Source organism: Pristis pectinata, chromosome 25, assembly GCF_009764475.1.
Source record: "Pristis pectinata isolate sPriPec2 chromosome 25, sPriPec2.1.pri, whole genome shotgun sequence".
Classification (NCBI taxonomy): Eukaryota; Metazoa; Chordata; class Chondrichthyes; order Rhinopristiformes; family Pristidae; genus Pristis; species Pristis pectinata.
Window position 1 is genome coordinate 4,275,742 of NC_067429.1, and position 18,980 is coordinate 4,294,721.

The 18,980-nt window shown below is 44.7% G+C and overlaps 1 protein-coding gene across 1 annotated transcript in view; it reads right to left on the reverse strand.

Annotated features, from left to right (window-relative positions):
- Nucleotides 1–5,404: 5,404 nt before the first annotated feature.
- gpr179 (G protein-coupled receptor 179) overlaps nucleotides 5,405–18,980 on the reverse strand; it is a 94,684-nt gene continuing 81,108 nt past the window's right edge. Inside the window, exons 8-11 of the mRNA XM_052038653.1 lie at nucleotides 17,820–17,958; nucleotides 15,575–15,680; nucleotides 12,853–12,999; nucleotides 5,405–9,329 (exon numbers count right to left, since the gene is read on the reverse strand). Coding sequence (XP_051894613.1) covers nucleotides 5,745–9,329; nucleotides 12,853–12,999; nucleotides 15,575–15,680; nucleotides 17,820–17,958 — 3,977 coding nt within the window. The 3' untranslated portion in view covers nucleotides 5,405–5,744. The remainder of the gene's footprint in view (nucleotides 9,330–12,852; nucleotides 13,000–15,574; nucleotides 15,681–17,819; nucleotides 17,959–18,980) is intronic.

The following is an 18,980-nucleotide window of genomic DNA, read 5'->3' on the forward strand; positions in this document are numbered from 1 at the left end:
ATTTCGCTCGTTTTGTTTTCCAGTACTAGTTGTAAACAGAAAGCAATATCAGGTCAATAAATCACGCAAGCTGGCTGGGATAGATGTGTTTCTACCTGGGTGATGGCCTTCAATTCTCATCCCTGAAAGACCACTCACTTGACCATCAGTGTGAATTCTCCCCCTTGCTCCAGCATGAGCCAGCCTTGTTGAGTTGACAGTGCAACCAACCATTTATTGCTGAAGTTTGGGTAATTTCTTGCCTTTGCACTGGTTCACAGGAGGGTTGGTGAATTCTGCCGAAATGTTATCATTTCCAGGCCACAGAGACCAGTGATTTTGAACCCATCAGTCTGCTTGGAATTCAAAGCCTTGCTCCAGCAAGGAAAACTAAAGCCTTTTTTAAGTAATGAGTTTCACATCCCAGGACCTTTAGAACTGACACTTTATAAAGTGCAACTTCTTTTGCTTTGCCCTGAGGATGGTTGGAATTTGTATGCAAGAAGATCCCACAAGGAGCAATGAGATGGGTAACCACAATGTGTATTTGGTGGTGTGTTAGTTGAGGGAATAGTGGCCATGGCATCCCAAAGGAAAGAGTTGAATTTCTAATCTTTCACAGTATTCTAAGTAGTTTCCGGTTAATGAAGTACTTTTAAACATTTCTATATTCCTATGAAAAGCTGCAGCCAGTTTATGCACAGAAGCCCCCATTAACAGCGATGAGAAAATGTTCATACAACCTGTTTTTAGTTGAATTAATTGAGGAGTAAATACAGGATGGTACATGAGATCTTTTTCATCTACCTGAGTGAACTTCCGAATGATGGCATTTTAACAATGTTGTCCTCAGTACTGCAGTTGACTGCCAGCCTAGATATTTGTGGTCAAGTCTCTGGAATGTGACTTGAACATACAACCTCCTGAGTCAGACAGGAGTGATACTAACTGAGCCATGGCTGCCAGATGGGACCATCTGAAAGCACCTTTGACAAGGCAGCACTGCCTCACCATTGCATCAAAGTCTGTGTCACTGGAAGACCGTGTGATAACCAGTGCCATTCAGTCCCCAAGCCCCTACTGCACTCAAATCAGTGAAAATGCACCTTGTAAAATTGTGATGATTTTGCCAAGTAACTGGTGATAGCTAATATTTCCTTTGCCAGTTTCTTGAGATTAGTTGATAACACCCAAGTGATTACTGGAACCAATTATTCCACTGGCAGCGTTCAAGGTCAAAATCACTCTACATTCAAAGACTTACTTTTAAAAAAATATCAGCATTTTCTTGACTTGTGTCTGGAAAGTTGTCGGAACACATTTCAGATTCATGGGGGTGCTGGCTCTCAAGTGAGAAATGTCCTGGCTGTGAGAATTTATTCAAAGTACCGTCTGCTTGCAATCTGTCAGAGGGATGTAACTTGCGCATGCTGATTTGATGGTCTCAGGAAGAGTTTGCATTTATAAAATGTCTTTTAACAAAGTCGAACATCCCTAACTGCTTTACAGGAGCATCAGCAAATGGAATGCAGCACCACCAAGCCATGCAAGGATGCATCAGTGAGAGGGACTGTAAGGTGGGTCAATAGATGGCTTTTGAGGAGCATCAAGGAAGAAAGTTAAAGTTTAGGGAGGGCAATCCAGTTCGTAGGCCCTTCATATCTGGAGAAGGGGCTGTGAATGCGATTAAAATCGGGGTGTGAGAGGTCTGAATTAGAGCAACACTCTAATGTCACAGGTTGTAGGCTGCAGGAGGTTACACAGGTAGGGAGGGTGAGAGGCCAAAGGGGAATTTAAAATAAGCAGAGGAATTTAAAAATCAAGACAGCATTCAAGTGGGAACAATCGCCACTCATGAGTGATAGGAGAATAGGAGAATGGGAATCTGGTTCCAGTTAAGACTCAGGACAGTGTTTTAGAGCTTCAGCCACCCTTCATGAAGTTGAGAGATTGGCTGGGTGTGCATTGGATACTGGAGGCAGCAAAAGCAGGAATCATGGTTTCAGAGGCAGGTGAACTGGCACAGAGATGGAGACGGGTGATGTGACCAAGGTGCAGGTCTTGGTGATGGAGCTAATTGCAGCTCATCGAATCAAACGCATACAGGTGGTGCAGCTGGTCAGGTTCGACATTAGTGAGTTGCCAAAAAATAATGCAATAGTCTTTGTTGAGTGAAATATTTTATATAAATTGGGGGATCAATTAGAGTCTTGCGTAAACGCTCCATGTAAAACAATTACCCATTGCTCTGCCTCAAGAAGGCAACATCCATCATCAAAGATCCTCACCATCCAGGCCGTGTCATCTTCTCGCAGATCCCATCAGGCAGGAGGTACAGAAGCCTGAAGTCCCACACCACCAGGTTCAGGAACAGCTACTTTCCTTCAACCAGTCAGTTCTTGAACCAACCAGCAAAACCCTAATCACTACAGCTTAGCAAAACTATGACCACTGTGATCACTTCGCGCCAAAATGGGCTTTGTTTTTTTTTGTTCTAATTGTAAAAGTAGTGTATAATTTATGCTTCTCTTATGAATGCTACTTATCTGATGCTATGTGTCTGTGATGCTGCTGTGTAAGTTTTTCATTGCACCTGTGCACACATGTACTTGTGCAGATGACAATAAGCCCAACTCGGCTTGACTTGACTTGTATTGACTTGGTCTCTTTACATAAGGGCAAATCTAATTGTAGAGGCAGTGCAAGGAAGGTTCAGTAGAATGATTCCTGGGATGACGATTTCTGTTTTGAGGAAAGGTTGAGCAGTGTGGTGCTATACTCTCTGGACTTCAGATAAATGAGATTCTAAGGAAGCTGGACGGGGTAGATGCTGTAAGGATGTTTCCCCCAGGGAGGAGATGTCATCTCACAATAAGGGGTGTCAACTTCAAACTGCACGGGGCTCAGAGTTTTGTGAATCTTTGTCATTCTCAACCCCAGTGTTGTGGATACTGAGTCATTAAGTACAGGACCTCTCCAGCTTACGAACGCCTGACTCAAGTACAGCCTGTACATACGAGCGAGTGTTTGGGAGACCGGTGGGATGGACTTCCTGGTTGCTCCAGGGCTGCAGGCATCTTCTGTCACCTGGGAACTCAAGTTTGCGGCTGTATTTCTGACTTGCAAACTGTCCAGGTTGCAAAGACTTCACGGGAACAGAACCCTGCTGTAACCTGAGGAGGGCTTGTATGTTCGTGACAGAGATAAGATCAAATCAGCCATGATATGGAAATGATGCAACAGCCTCATGGGGCCAATGGTCTGTCATTCCTAAATACGTTCCTACACTGGTAAATGGCATTGAATATGTCACTTTTGTAAAGGAACATGAACATTGGTGCTGTGTCACCGAGTTCTGGGACACTGATAACTGTGTCAGCAAGGCAGTGATGCCAAAGGACTTGGCTGCTGGCAGGAAGAAAGCTGAAGCGATTAGAGAGAATCTAAATTAAGCAAAGCAATGTTTTTTTCTAAATTGCTTTGCCCCTTTCTAACAGCAGAGCGACAGAGTTAGTCTTAACTGGGGGCTGGGAGAATTGAAATTGATCATTTTATAACTTTTATAGCACTTGGTTTTAATTCACTGTGATTTTAGAGCATGAATTTAGGATTCATTCTGACAGATATGATGGACCAGCCACCCAGAAGTTGTGAGTTCATTGCCAACGTAGCAAGTTGGGTCACATCGTTCTAATTATTTTCCAGATCTGAAAACAAATTATAATCAAGAACAACTTACTAGGACATCAGCATTTCTAAGAATTTGCAGATTCACTCTTGGCCTTGAGGACATAAGAACATAAGAAATAGGAGCAGGAGTTGGCCTGTAGCCCGTCGAGCCTGCTCCGCCATTCAATAAGATCATGGCTGATCTGGCCATGGACTCAGATCCACCTACCTGCCTTTTCCTCCATAACCCTTAATTCCCTGACGATGCAAAAATCTAACTGTGTTTTGCACATATTTAATGAGGTAGCCTCTACTGCTTCCCTGGGCAGAGAATTCCACAGATTCACTATTCTCTGGGAAAAGCAATCTCTGTCCTAAATTTATTCCCCCGAATCTTGAGGCTATGTCCCCTTGTTCTAAATTGTCCTAGAGCTGTAATTGATTCAATACTTTCAACAAAGGGGACAGCTATACACACCCGGGGCAAACACAACCTCATTTCCAAACAGAGATCAACTCTTTCTGCTTGCAAGTAAAATCAGGTCGGCATTCTTGTGGCAAATTGAATTGGGCAGTTGGTTCAGTCTGAATTGAGTTTTCACAAAATAATAAATAGATTAGCTGGACAATAGGTGAAGTGCTAGCTGTTATTAGCTTCTGCCTGGAAGCTGTGTGGTTCTTAGTTGGAATGTAGTATGTTCAACACCTGTTTGAAAGCTGACAAACTCTCTATATTCCAACATAACGCAATACCAAGTGTTCTCCACTGTCAGAGGGCTATTCCTCTTGTTAAAGGTGTATTCCCCACTTGTGGATGTGAACAATACATAGAACACTACAGCACAGTACAGGCCCTTCGGCCCACAATGTTGTGCCGACATTTTATCCTGCTCTAAGATCCATCTAACCCCTCCCTCCCACATAGCCCCTATTTTTCTATCATTCATGTTTCTATCATACCATGAGACTATCTTGAAAAAGAGCAGGAGAAATTATCCTCTGTGTTCCAAGCAAATATTTATCCATAATTTAATATAATTAAACCAGAATATCTTTTTTATTTCATTGCTGGATGTCAGAACTTCCAGTGAGCAGATTTCCAATTTTATTCTGTGGATGACCACTCAAAAATTGTTTTATCAGTTGTAAGTGCTTTGAGGCATCTTGAAATTGTGAAAGTACTATTTAGCCATGAATTTTTTTAAAAACCAATGCACTAAACTGGGGATATCTGCCAAGGATCTGACTCCACAGTGCTTTATCATGGAAGGATCACTTAAATTTGTGTCAGATGAGCCCTTGCTGCAAGGTTTTGACACGTGTGACTCCACACAGTGGGGAGTGGGTGCACGTTCAGGAAGTCAGGTGATAATTAAAATATTATTCCAGGGTATGACTGTCGGGTTGGAACAGGGATCAATATCTCTGCCAGTAACACCGATTAAATTTGTGTGTCCACATGGGTGGGTTCAGGACTTTAAACCTGACAGGTTTTGGCGGGGCAAATTATCTGCATCATCCAAATATGTCACTCTTAATGTCCAACGCATACATTGGGAGGGGCTTTGGCCATACTGCCCCCCCCTCTCCTGTGTAGGTGCTGCCTGGCACGGTATAAACATAGCATCAGACAGAGTTGGAATGAGGAAATATACTGTCTGTTTGAAGTAGAAATGATGTTTTATTTTTGAAGTTGCATCAAGGAAATTTAATTTCATTTAGGACTTTTTAACATACTTCCTGTCCCTGGTGATAAGACAGTCACATCATCACCCTGGACATGTGGGCTGAAGGGCCTGTTTCAGATTGCCGTATGACTCAAGGCTTCTGTGACCATTACTGTTAGGAGTGTGTAATTTCCACTTGCTTTTATTACATTTAGGAACAGGCAAAATTGAATATTGAGTTACCCACGAGAATATTATCAGCCATGCTTTTGGGAAGAAGGAGTTTATTGTGTTGCACACTATATATTTACACTTGAAATCTTGCAATCAATGATTTATTTTCCTGATGCTTTGGGAACACTTTCCATAAAATCGAACCATTTCACAGTCTGTGAGTATTTAACTTTGGCATCTCAACAAACTCGAATTTCATGGACAGCTGTCAGCCGAGCCACCAACATTCTCCTTATCTATTGGGTGCCCACCTTCCTTATTAACCACATGAGTTGCCGTCACTGCCTCCATGTCACAAGGGGAGGTTGAGGTTACGTCACTTTTAGCCTTTGCAACTGTTTGACTTTCCCCCGTTGCTGCTGTGTCTGTCTCCCAGGGACAAACATCGGAAAGATTGGATCTATCCATGGGCTGTGATTTTTCCTCATTGCTCTGAGTATCTTCTGTTTCCCAAGGACAGATATCCTCAGCTTTCGATTTATTCATGAGCAATGATTTTCCTTTGTTCTCACTGTCTTTCGCATTTCCCTTTGCTGTTCTAAGTTTCAGTGACAGTGCTGACCATTTGGATTGTGGCAAGAAATCATTTACACCTTTTGCTTTCAAGGTGCTTTGTAAAAATGATCCTGGGATAGCAGCAAAAACCGACTGAGACCGTCCCTTCTTCTGATTTTCATTGATACTCGTTATGGATGTCTCTTGGGTAACCGTATCCCATGGACAGATATCTGCAAATCTGGATTCATCAGTGGGTGATATTTTTTCCTCTTTCCTCTCAGTATCACCTGCATCCCAGGGACAGACATTTGCAAGTTTAGATTTATCAATGGGTAATGAAGTTTCCATGTTCTTGGTATCTCCTGTGTCCCAGGGACAGATATCTGCGGCTTTGGATTTATCAATGGGTAATGAAGCTTCCTTGTTCTTGGTATCTCCTGTGTCCCAGGGACAGATATCTGCGGCTTTGGATTTATCAACGGGTAATGAAGTTCCCTTGTTCTTGGTATCTCCTGTGTCCCAGGGACAGATATCTGCGGCTTTGGATTTATCAATGGGTAATGAAGCTTCCTTGTTCTTGGTATCTCCTGTGTCCCAGGGACAGATATCTGCGGCTTTGGATTTATCAATGGGTAATGAAGTTTCCATGTTCTTAGTATCTCCTGTGTCCCAGGGACAGATATCTGCGGCTTTGGATTTATCAATGGGTAATGAAGTTTCCTTGTTCTTGGTATCTCCTGTGTCCCAGGGACAGATATCTGCAGCTTTGGATGTACCAATGGGCTGTGCTGTATCCTTGCTTTGAGTATCTCCTGCATCCCAGGGACAGATCTCAGCAACTTTATCTATGGGCTGTGATTTGCCATCTTTGTTCCGTGCCTTTCCCGGTGACATGAGATGTTTCAGTGACAATGCTAATCGTTTATTCTGTTGCAAAGGACTATTTGCACCTTTTGCATTCAACGTGCCTGGGAGAAATGATCCCGGGATTCCAGCACAAACAGATGAAGACCGCCCCTTCTTCTGCTCTCCACTCACACCCACGGCTGATGTCTCTTTCAAAAGTAAGTCCCACGGACAAATGATCGCAGAGTTTGTTGAAAGACCAACACCTGAGATTATGGATTTATCTATAGACAATCTTTTTTCCTCGTGTTTCTCCATATCACCTGCATCCCGGGGACAGCTCTGTGTGCCTTCAGCTTTATCACTTTGTACTGATGTTTCCTTGGTCTGGGTATCTCCTGTGTCCCATGGACAGATATCGGCAATTTTAGATTTATCTATGGCCTGTGATTTGCCATCTTTATTCCCTTTGTTCCGTGCCTTTCCCGGTGACATGAGATGTTTCAGTGACAACGCTAATCGTTTATTCTGCTGCAAAGGACTATTTGCACCTTTTGCATTCGACGTGCCTTGTAGAAGTGATCCTGAGACACCAGCACCAACAGATAAAGACCGCCCCTTCTTCTGCTCTTCAGTCAAACTCACGGCTGCTGTCTCTTTCAGAACAACATCCCACGGACAAATGATCGCAGAGCTCGTAGATCCTCGTTTTAAGAGGGTCATATATTTTTCCCGCTTGCTTCCACTGTGCCCTGCTTCCAACGGAGAGATGTCTGAAGACATATCTTTAGATACATCTGTTGGCTGTAACTTTTCTTCTTTGCTCTTGTTCTCTCCTTCTCGCGGACAGAACTCTGTAGACGTAGATTTACCCATTGAACCCACTGCCTCTGTTATACTTCCCTTCTGCTTGTCAGGGCTGCCCTTTCCTTTCTCACCCGCTTTTGTGGACTTCTCTCTTCTGCTGCCTTTCAGCTTTCCTGGTGTCACGAGATGTTTCAAAGACAGTCCAAATCCTTTAGGCTGCTTTAATGAGAGATTCGTGGCCTTTGTTTTGAAGGAGCCATGCATAAGTGAATCTGGAGCCACAGTACAAACAGACAGAGACCGCCCCTTCTTCTGGTCCACACCTATGGTCGGTGTCAATGAATCTTCTTCCGTTACATCCCATGGACAGATAATTGCACTGTTGGTTGACGCTTGTTTTATGAGTGAAATGTATTTTTCTCGCTTGTTCTCTCCTGTTTTGACTTGACCCATCTTTTCAGAAGGAATTTTATTAGTCTTGGAGGGCACCTCTTCATGCTCTGCCGGATGAATGGATTCTGGTTTTAAAGATTCAACTGATTTACCAACTCTTGAGGACATGTTGGCTCCAGAACGCTTACCTGTTGTCACCTCGGGTTCACTCCGAATTGTTGTCGTCTCCTTCACATCCCCACCCTGAGCACTGCCTGGACCAGTGTGACGAAAGCTATGATGCTTCCTCTCCAAATCCATGGATCTCTTTCTGTGGTCTAGCTTTCCCGATGAGTGCGATCTATCAACACCACCGGTCTTGATTGTTTCATAGGTGACGTGCTTGTGGAACTTTGCCTCGGAAGACGGAGGCTGCAGGTTCTGAGAGTCTGGGGAGTAAACCGGACTCCTGTTGCGACCATCCTGTAAGTGGAGCCTTGCTGTTCCTTCAGCGGGTGGCTGCTGCCTCTCTGAGTTGGATGTTTTAACTGCTTCTTCCGGCTGTGTCACAACAGTGGGGAGCTGGAGGCTGGTTGATGCATGCTTGGTCGACGGCTTCTTTTGACCTCTCTCTCCCACCTGTTTTGAGTTCTCTTCACTCCTCCTGGTGAGCATCAGCGCCTTTTCTTTTGCGCAGGTAACAACACTGAGAGATTTCTGCAGGGTGCCAGGCTTGGAGGGTAACGAGGGCTTATCCACTGTTAGGTTGTGTGCACTAGCCGACTTGCACACCAACGGAGCTGCATCCAACGATTCAGTGTCAGATCTTTCCGAGGCTTTTTTTGCCAGTTTCTTCCTCATCAGAGAATCCAGCAGGGAAGGATCCCTACTGGAGGAATCTGTTCTTCCAGTGTGACCATCCCGATGGCCCCTCATGTGGTCATAGGTACTGTGTGACTTCCTTATTGAAAAAACTCGATGCTTGAAGGAATCTTCTTTGACTTTCATGCTGGAGCTGGAAGGCTCATTAAACTTCTTCTTGTAAGAGCCAGAGTAACTCCCTGTTCCAATAGATCCACCCCTCTCAGTCCTACTGCACTGCCTACTCATTGAGTCAGGAATTTCAGTGATGCGTTTAATGATGGACCGGCCAAGTCCCCTCCTGGAGCTTCTCTTCTTTGGAAGGTGTGGGTTGTTGGCAGTCATTTTCTTTGTTTTATGGATCTCCAGTTGAGCATACAGCTTCTTAAGCTCATCCTGCAGGAGAAATAAGGAAGTATTAGTGATTTGCAAAAGTTCCTGGTGGAGTCATAGCAGGAAACAGGCCCTTCAGCCCGACTGGTCCATGCCAACCAAGATGCCTACCTACATTAGTCCCATTTGCCCATGCTTGGTCCATATCCCTTTCCTATCCGTGTACCTGTCCAAATGTCTTTTAAATGTTGTTAACGTACCTGCCTCAACCACTTCCTCTGGCAGCTCGTTCCATATACACACCACCCTCTGCGTGAAGAAGTTGCCCCTCAGGTTCCTTTTAAATCTCTCCCCTCTCACCTTAAAACTCTGCCCTCTGGTTCTTGATTCCCCAACCATGGGAAAAAGTCTGTATGCATTTACCCTGTCGATGCCCCTCATGATTTTATACATCTCTATAAGGTCACCCCTCAGTCTCCTACGTTTCAAGGAAAAAATTCCCAGCCTGCCCAACCTCTCCCTATAACTCAGGCCCTCGAGTCCTGGCAACATTCTTGTAAATTTCCTTTGTACTCTTTCCAGTTTAGTGTAAAAGGAAGCATGTTGCTGATTGTCCTGATAACTTTTCATTGTTCCCTGGGCTTTATCATTCACGGGGGATGTAGAACCATAGAACACAACAGCACAGAAAACAGGCCATTCTGCCCTTCTAGTCTGTGCTGAAACTTTATTCTGCTAGTCCCATTTACCTGCACCCAGTCCATAACCCTCCAGACCTCTCCCGTCCATGTATCGATCCAATTTATTCTTAAAACTTAAGAGTGAGCCCGCATTTACCACATCAGATGTGGGTGGAAGGATGTTGAGGCTACTGGACAGCTAAAGGGGTTGAGGTTCTTTTGATATGGTGGTGGAGATACACCAACAATTGCTCCTTGTTTATATCTGTAGCACTGGGAGTTGTCCACCCCTTGGCTTGGCCTGAAGACGATGCAAACAACTGGGGGACAAGCCATAAGAGCAAAATTAAATTAAAAATACTACCCTAATTTTCTTTAAACAACTAAAATTTTTTAGGAAAGGCTTATTGTTTGACTGGTCATCCAGTTGGATACTGAGTAGCCCACTAACTTTACACTTTGTCAAGGAAAGGCAGGGATGCATCCAAAATTCTGCTCTGCAAAGGGTCTGTTGTTGCTTTGAAGCCACGAGCTGCTCTTACACTGTACACTTCCATCACACCACAGTGCTCACGGAAAGCACCATCAAACCCAAGACTGATGCAACTCTCATGCACCAACGCACCACATCCCAGCCTCCCAGGGCACAATCTTAGGGGAAGAGGGTGGTTTAGACAAATATTTTGGGATATTCCTCCACTACCCAACCAGGCAGGATCCAGAGACCTTTAGTGATCTACTGGTAACTGCATTGGCCCATCGACCTAAGGGGGGTTTGGGAAGTACATGAGGAATAAAGAGTAATACAGCATGGAATCAGGCCCTTCGGCCCAACTCATTCATGCCAACCAAGGTATCTTCCTGAGCTAGACGAGAGAGACACAAGGCACTGACCCATCCTAATGCAGGGTTTCGACCTGAAATGTCGGCAATTCTTTCCCCCCCCACAGATGCTGCTCGACCTGCTGAGTTCCTCCAGCAGGTTGTTTGTTGCTCCACCTTGCTGAGCTGGTCCCATTTGCCCGCATTTGGCCCATATCCCTCTAATCCCTGATGAAAAACACCATGATACTGGAGGAACTCAGCAGGCCAGGCAGCATCCGTGGAGAAAAGCAGGCGGTCAACGTTTCGGGTCAGGACCCTTCTTCAGGAAGAAATGGAGGATATGATGATGGGGTTTGATGAAGTTAGGGATGAAGTTCAAGCGCAGCACAAGCCCCAGCCCTGAAACCATTGGCCCGAATGCTGCTGTAATTTCCACATCTGGATGGGAGGATGGAGGCTGACAGCTCAATACAACAGCCACCATCTGAGGATTCCCTTACTGCTAAATAAGTGAATCACTCCTTTAAGAACTTCGTTTTAATGGGAATTGCACCTGGACTGAGAGATTTTCCCCAGCCAATTGAAAATGAACAAGAAGGTTTAGAGACACAAGAGATTCTGCAGATACTGGAATCTGGATCAACACACACAAAATGCTGGAGGAACTCAGCAGGTCAGGCAACATCTATGGAGGGAATTAAACAGTCGACGTTTCAGCTCGAGACCATCGGGACTGGAGAGGAAGAGGGCAGAAGCCAGAATAAAAAGGTAGGGGGAGGGGGAGGAGCACACGCAGGCAGGTGGTAGGTGAGTGCAGGTGAGAAGGGGAAGGTAGGTGGATGGGCGATGAAAGGGAGTGATGTGAGAAGCTGAGAGGTGATAAGTGGAAGAGGCAAAGGTTTAGAGAGTAAGGCTGAAGATGGACAGGGAACATGTTTTGTGTGATCTTGCTTTGTACAAAGGTATTTGGAACTACCGACTGTAAACTAAAGAAGGTCCACGACAGTGGGAGTTTGTGCTGGTATGGAATTAGATACGCAGATAAGTTTGTCACTATCATACAACCTATCAAGTCCAAACACTTGGCTATCTAAGTTCCTCTGGAGCAATGTTTTCCACATTTCTTAGAGTCATAGAACTGGACAGCACAGAAACAGGCCATTCGGCCCAGCTCGTCCATGCTGACGTCTGTGTCCAATGATCTTAAAACTAGTTCCAGGGCCTTGGTGTGTCTGAGGAGATTTTTTTTATTTATGACTTGTAGGCAACGTTGGCAAGTCCAATGTTTACCGAGCATCCATAAATGCCCTTGAGAAGGTGATGATGAGTCACCATGAACCACTCCAATCCTTCTGATAATGCTGTGTAGACATCTCCAAGATTTGGACCCAGTGACAATGAAGGAACAGCAATACATGGTGACTTGTAGTGAAACCTGGAACTGGTGGTGATACATTTCCCCTGCTACCTTTGTCCTCCCAAGAAAGATTAGGTTTAAGAGGTGCTTTAGTGAGTTGCAGCAGTACATTTTGAAGATGGATCTAAATTGTCTACACCAGATTGCCGCCTGCCAGTCAATGTCCTTACTTGATAACTTTGATAACCAATTAAATAGCTTCTGGAATGAAAAGACAACCTTTTTGTCACATCTGAAAAATTGCAAGGTCAAATGCCTCTGTCTGTCTGTCTGTCTGTCTGTTTGTCTCTGTCTCTGTCTCTCTCTGTCTATCTCTGTCTGTCTGTCTCTCTCTGTCTCCCTGTCTGTCTGTCTCTGTCTGTCTGTCTCTCTTTGTCTCTCTCTCTGCCTCTCTGTCTCTGTCTCTCTGTCTCTGTCTCTCTGTCTCTCTCTGTCTCTCTGTCTCTGTCTGTCTCTCTGTCTTTCTCTGTCTCTCTCTGTCTCTCTCTAGTATTGCTTCGTGGATGTGACATTACTGGCAAGGTCTCATTTGCAACTGCAAGGTTGCAAGGTTCCAGGGATTAGCTGACAAGTAGATTTCTTCCCCCAGTCCCATCCCCAGCCAAGCTAACCTACATACTTTGTACAGTTGAACCATCTAATTTAAAGGTTTCCCTCTGCTCACCCTGATGTCCTCTGGGTCCAGGCTGTGTTCACTCCAGGCAGATGTGATGCTGCTGTTGAGATAGGAACCAGAGCATCGCATGTCAAGCTCATCCTCGTACACCTCGGCCACAATGTCCTCCCTCAGAGGCACTCCCACGTGGAGGAACTGCAAGCAGAAATCCAGATCAATGCAGACAGAAGGGACGGCAGACGCTGGAATCTGGAGCAACAAACAATCTGCTGGAGGAACTCAGCGGGTCGAGCAGCATCTGTGGGAGGGGGGAGGAACTGTCAACATTTCCGGTCCTGATGCAGCGTTTTCGACTCGAAATGTTGACAATTCCTCTCCCCCCATAGATGCTGCTCGACATTGCTCTGTTCCTCCAGCAGATTGTTTGTTGCTCCAAATTAATGGGGCTGGGTAGTAATCTAACAGGGAGATGGCATACCAACAATCCCTTCACATAGAACATAGATAATAGAACACGACAGCACAGTGCAGGCCCTTCGGCCCATGATGTTGTGCCGACATTTTATCCTGCTCTAAGATCTATCTAACCCTTCCCTTCCACATAGCCCCCCATTTCTCTATCATTCATGTGGCTATCTAAGAGTTTCTCAAATGTCCCTAATGTATCTGCCCCCACGACCTCTGCCGGCAGTGCGTTCCATGCACCCACCACTCTCTGTGTAAAAAACTTACCCCTGACATCCCCCTTATACCTTCCTCCAATCACCTTAAAATTATGCCCCCTCATGTTAGCCAGCGTCACCCTGGGAAAAAGTCTCTGACTGTCCACTCGATCTATGCCTCTTATTATCTTGTACACCTCTATCAAGTCACCTCTCATCCTCCTTCTCTCCAAAAAGAAAAGCCCTTGCTCGCTCAACCTATCCTCATAAGCCATGTTCTCCAATCCAGGCAGCATCCTGGTAAATCTCCTCTGCACCCTCTCTAAAGCTTCCACATCCTTCCTATAATGAGGCAACCAGAACTGAACGCAGTACTCCAAGTGTGGTCTAGCCAGAGTTCTGTAGAGCTGCAACATAAAATCTCCTTGCTAAGTAGACCTTACCACCACAAACATTGGTTTTGTTTGTACATTTTAGTTGCTTAGAAAAAAGTCTGAAGGGACAAGTCCTACATAACTTAGTAATATAAATGTTATTACCGAGAACATACAGTATGGAACAAAACTGTTTGATCCAATTGGTCTGCGCTGGAGTTTATAGTCTTCTCATCCCTGTCATCTCATCCTGTCAGTCTATCCCTCTGCTACCTTCCTCCCTTATTTGTTTAACTAACATTCCCTTTACGATATTTGCCTCATCAACAATTTCCATATCGGTTAAGATAAAGGAGATTCTCCAGAGTTCCCTGTTGTATTTATTAGTGAATTTCATAGTTTCATTCTCTCTTATAAGTAGAAATATCCACACTATGTCAAAACCCATCAAATCTCTGCTTAACATTAGATCAGGCTCCATTTATCCTGCCCTTCCTAAGAACAAGCCCCAGCATGTGGTCCTTTCCTGTGGGATATGAGCTTTCAGCCTGGAGGTTATGAAAACACTGGGAGTATCTACACTGGAACAAATTGTCGGGGTAACTTTATCTTTTACCACCAGGTCTTTTTCTTATGAAGTCCCTAGGGGTTGATGCTGGTTCTACTCCATTTCTAAGAAGTGGAAGATGTCTGTGCATGAACCCTTTGAAGTTGCGACATATTTGTGATTTTAGGAATTCTCTCACCACACGAAATGACCCCCTGAGCACATCAGGGGGGACGAAAGCCTCACCGTTATTTAAACAAGACACATGGTCGCAGTGAAGCACAGACTGTGGATTTTTTTTGGATGTTGAACTAAGAAGAAGAGTTAGCTGTGTCCTGGTTCCACTATTCATCCAGAAGTCGGATCTCAGACATCTATTTAGCACCAGGAGCATCATAGAGTTAGACAGCACGGAATCTGTCTCTTCAGCCCAATAGTCCATGCCAACCAAGATTCCCATCCAAGCTAGTCCCATTTGCCCACGTTTGACCCATATCCCTCTAAACCCTTCCTATCCATGTACCTGTCCGAATACCTTTCAAATGTTGTTAATGTATCTGCCTCAACCATTTCCTCTGGCAGCTCATTCCATATACTGACCACTCTCTGGGAAAAATAGTTGCCCCTCAGGTTCCTATTAAATCTCTCCCCACTCACCTTCAACCTATGCCCTCTAGTTCTTGATTCCCAACCCTGGGAAAAAGACGATATGCATTCACCCTATCTATGCCCCTCATAGTTTTATGCACCTCCATAAGATCACCACTCATTCTCCTGCGCTCCAATGAAAAATGTCCCAAGTTGCTCAACCTCTTTCGATAACTCAGAGGGTTTTGTGCTCAAGCCTCTGGAGTAAAACATGAACCCACATACTCTGATATAAGAGCAGTTCCTGACCACTTGGAAAGATTGGCTTTAGTTCCAACCATTAATACTGACTGTCTTGCTTGTTCGTACAGCTTAGGGGAATTCACAGATCAATGCGTGAAATTGAGGTTAATTTTGGCTGTCAGGGCCTGGGAACTAATCGGGGGAAACAGATCAACTTCCAGTTCTGGAAGGCATCTCAGTTTTCACTGTGTTGGATCAACAAGCAGGTCGACAATATGTTCCGTCACATCGCCACTCGGCGATGTAGAAGGTTTATCCTTATCTTTTTGCCTTCAGGAAGGAGAAAGCATTAGTACCTTGGGGATGAGGAGCAGAATTAGAGTCAGCGTGACAGTAAGGTGAGTGTGAACAAAGAAGAGCAGAAGCATCCAATCTGGGTGAAGAGTGGTCGCCATGGTGAACCTGAAGGAAAAAGAAGACCTTATCTTAAAATCTGTGGAGGTTAATGAAAACAATACTGTGTTAATTGGGAAGGATGAGCTCCATCAGTGGTAGCTTGGCATTTACTGGCTCAACACAGAGAATAAAAAAAGGTTGAATGTGATTGTAAATTGATAGTTTATTATTGTCACATGTACCGAGGTACAGTGAAAGACTTTGTTTTGTATGCCGTCCATACAGATCATTTCATTGTAACAGTGCATTGAGGGAGTACAAAGGAAAACAATAACAGGATGCAGAATAAAGTGTTGCAGTTACAGAGAAAGTGCAGTGCAGGCAGACAGTAAGGTGCAAGGTCACAACGAGGTAGATTGTGAGGTCAAGAGTCCATCTTATCGTACTAGGGGACTGTTCAATAATCTTATCACGGTGGGATAGAAGTTGTCCTTGTGCCTGGTGGTAAGTACTTTCAAGCTTTTGTATCTTCTGCCCGATGGGAGGGGGGAGAAGAGAGAATGTCCGGGGTGAGTGTGGTCTTAGACCACTGGCTGGCTGCTTTACCAAGGCAGCAAGAAGTGTAGACAGAGTCCATGGAGAGGAGGCTGGTTTCCGTGATGTGCTGAGCTGCATCCACAACCTTCTGCAGTTTGCGGTCTTGGTCAGAGCAATTGTCACACCCGTGACCTTTACTTAGAGAAATGAGGGGTGTATGTGGAGGGGAGATGGAACAAAAGTGTTGAGAGATGGGAAGTGGGCAGAGTTCACAGGCTAGGGGGTGGGGTGTGTGAGTGGATGAAGGTGAGCAAGGCTATTAAAAATAACAATGCATCTTCGTGTGGGAGGTTTAAGCTTTGTTAGTTGGAACAGTGAGGTGGGGAGGAGGCAGGTGTTAACGGATAGAAGGTTTTTGAAGATGTTTTTGCTTCAGTTTGACCTTTGGGTGTAAATACAAAAGAGTGTCCAGTCCTTTGTTGCTTACTGGTTTTAAATAATATTGGATAAGTCAGATGGTAAGATCTAGGAGGTCCTTGTGATGCAACCTCCAGGAATACTTACAAACATACTTCACACATCAGAAGAGAGAAATTTTAAACGGCTAAAACAATTGTTTCTAAGTATGCAAAGAACGAAAGGTGATCTAATTGCTGTCTGTGTTTGCAACTGGCTTTGAACCTGACCGCTAAATCTGTCAGTCAGACCATGCAAAGCCTTTAGGTCGCAAATCTTGCCGTCATCTCCAAAGTGCTCATTGTTAACCAGGAGAAAGAGGAAGTCATGGAGGATTTTGTTTCAGTTTAGGATAAGGCAGGTAAAAAGGAAAAAACGATTGGCACATAGGCCTTGTAAATGCAAATTGAATCCACTGACCTGATTATCAGAGGCAGAAGAACTATCTGCTGGATTGGAAGTGGAGTGAGGGGGTGTATCTGAGCTCAGTGGGGCAAAAGTGTCACAGATATTTGTGGGTCACAGAGAGAACTAATGGACACTTAAGGCAGACTTCTGTAATGGATCAATAGATTAACTTGTGAAATGGAAACTGGGTTTTAAGTGACATAGTGGCAATAGACACTCTGATATTGAGCCTGAGGGCTTCACTGTGGAATGTCTCTGCTAAGTCACTCAGAAACCTTTCCCTCTCTTGAAGTTAAAAATTAAATCAATAAAAAGCAGGAAGAGAAGAACAAAAATCTCTTTTAGCCCTTTAGGAACTGAAGTAGGAAAGCGATATTGGAGACACAAGAGACTGCAGATGCTGGAATCTGGAGCAACAACCAATTTGCTGGAAGAACTCAGCAGGTCGAGCAGCATCTGTGGGAGGAATGGAATTGTCGACCTACTGGTTTTCGACCTGAAACCTCGACAATTCCTTTCCTCCCACAGATGCTGCTCGAACCGCTGAGTTCCTCCAGCAGATGGTTTGTTGCTGTTAGCAAGGAACTATTCCTTGATTTAATGTCCCATAAAAAAGACAGCACAAACAACAGGGCAGCACTCCTTCAGATCTTCACCCTAGATAACGTTCAAATCTCTTAACTCACATTCTTTTGTTCTGAGGGCCCCTGTGCCATTCACTAAGTCACAGCTGACACTAGATAGAAGCAGAGTAGGGGGAATGGGTGAAGTTAAAGGTTACTGTAGTGTTTGCACAAGTCTTACCTGAGGCCATAGAAGGCAGCAGACATCAGGATTTCATTATGGATGGCAAGGCCCATGAAACGTGGCTCATGGTACGTTGATGGCACTGTTCGTACGGTGTAGCAGAGGTAACTGCCCCAGCAAAGGAAGAGGAATTCAGCTATCAACACAAGATGCAGAAAGACTTTGGTTATCTAGAGAGCCCAGACCTGTTCTCTTCAGAGTAGAGGAGGTCAAGTGGAGATTTCATAGCGGTACTCAAAGTATTTCCTCTATTTATTGTTGCCAGTGACATAGCACTGACAACCAAAGGGCACAGGTTTAAGGTAATTTTATAAGGGTCATAGGAGAGACCCAGTGAGCCGTTATAAAGTATAGCTCAAAGACGGTGCAACCAGATTCAATAGTCATTTTCATAAAAGGATGTTGGACAAATATCTGAATGTAAAAATACGCAGGACTATGGGGAGAGGGCAAAGTAGTGGGGCTAACTGGAGTTAAAGAGTCACAGAGTCATAGAGCTATACAGCACGGAAACAGGCCCTTCGGCCCAGCTTGTCCATGCTAACCAAGTTACCTAACTAAGCTAGTTACATTTGCCTGTGTTTCATAATGAGAATCATAATCAGGTTTATTATCACTGACTTATATGTTGTGAAATGTGCTGATATGTGGCAGCAGTACAGAGCAAAGACATAAAACTACCATTAACCATAAAATAAATAAATAAATACTGCCAAAAAAAGTAGTGTTCATGGACTGTTCAGAACTCTGATGGTGGAGGGGAAGAAGCTGTTCCTAAATTGTCGGACGTAGGTCTTCAGGCTCCTGTACATCCTCCCCGATGGTAGTAACGAGAAGAGAGCACGTCCCGGATGCTGAGGGTCCTTAGTGATGGATGCCGCCTTCTTGAGGCACCGCCTCATGAAGATGTCCTCGTTGGTGGGGAGGGTTGTGCCCGTGATGGAGCTGCCTGAGTCTACAACCTTCTGCAGCCTCTTGTGATCCTGTGCATTGGAGCCCCCATACCAGGCGGTGATGCAACCAGTCAGAATGCTCTCCGCCGTACATTAATAGAAATTTGCTAGGGTCTTTGTGACATACCAAATCTCCTCAAACTCCTAACAAAGTAGAGCCACTGGCATGCCTTCTTTGTGATTGCATCAATGGTTGGGACCAGGA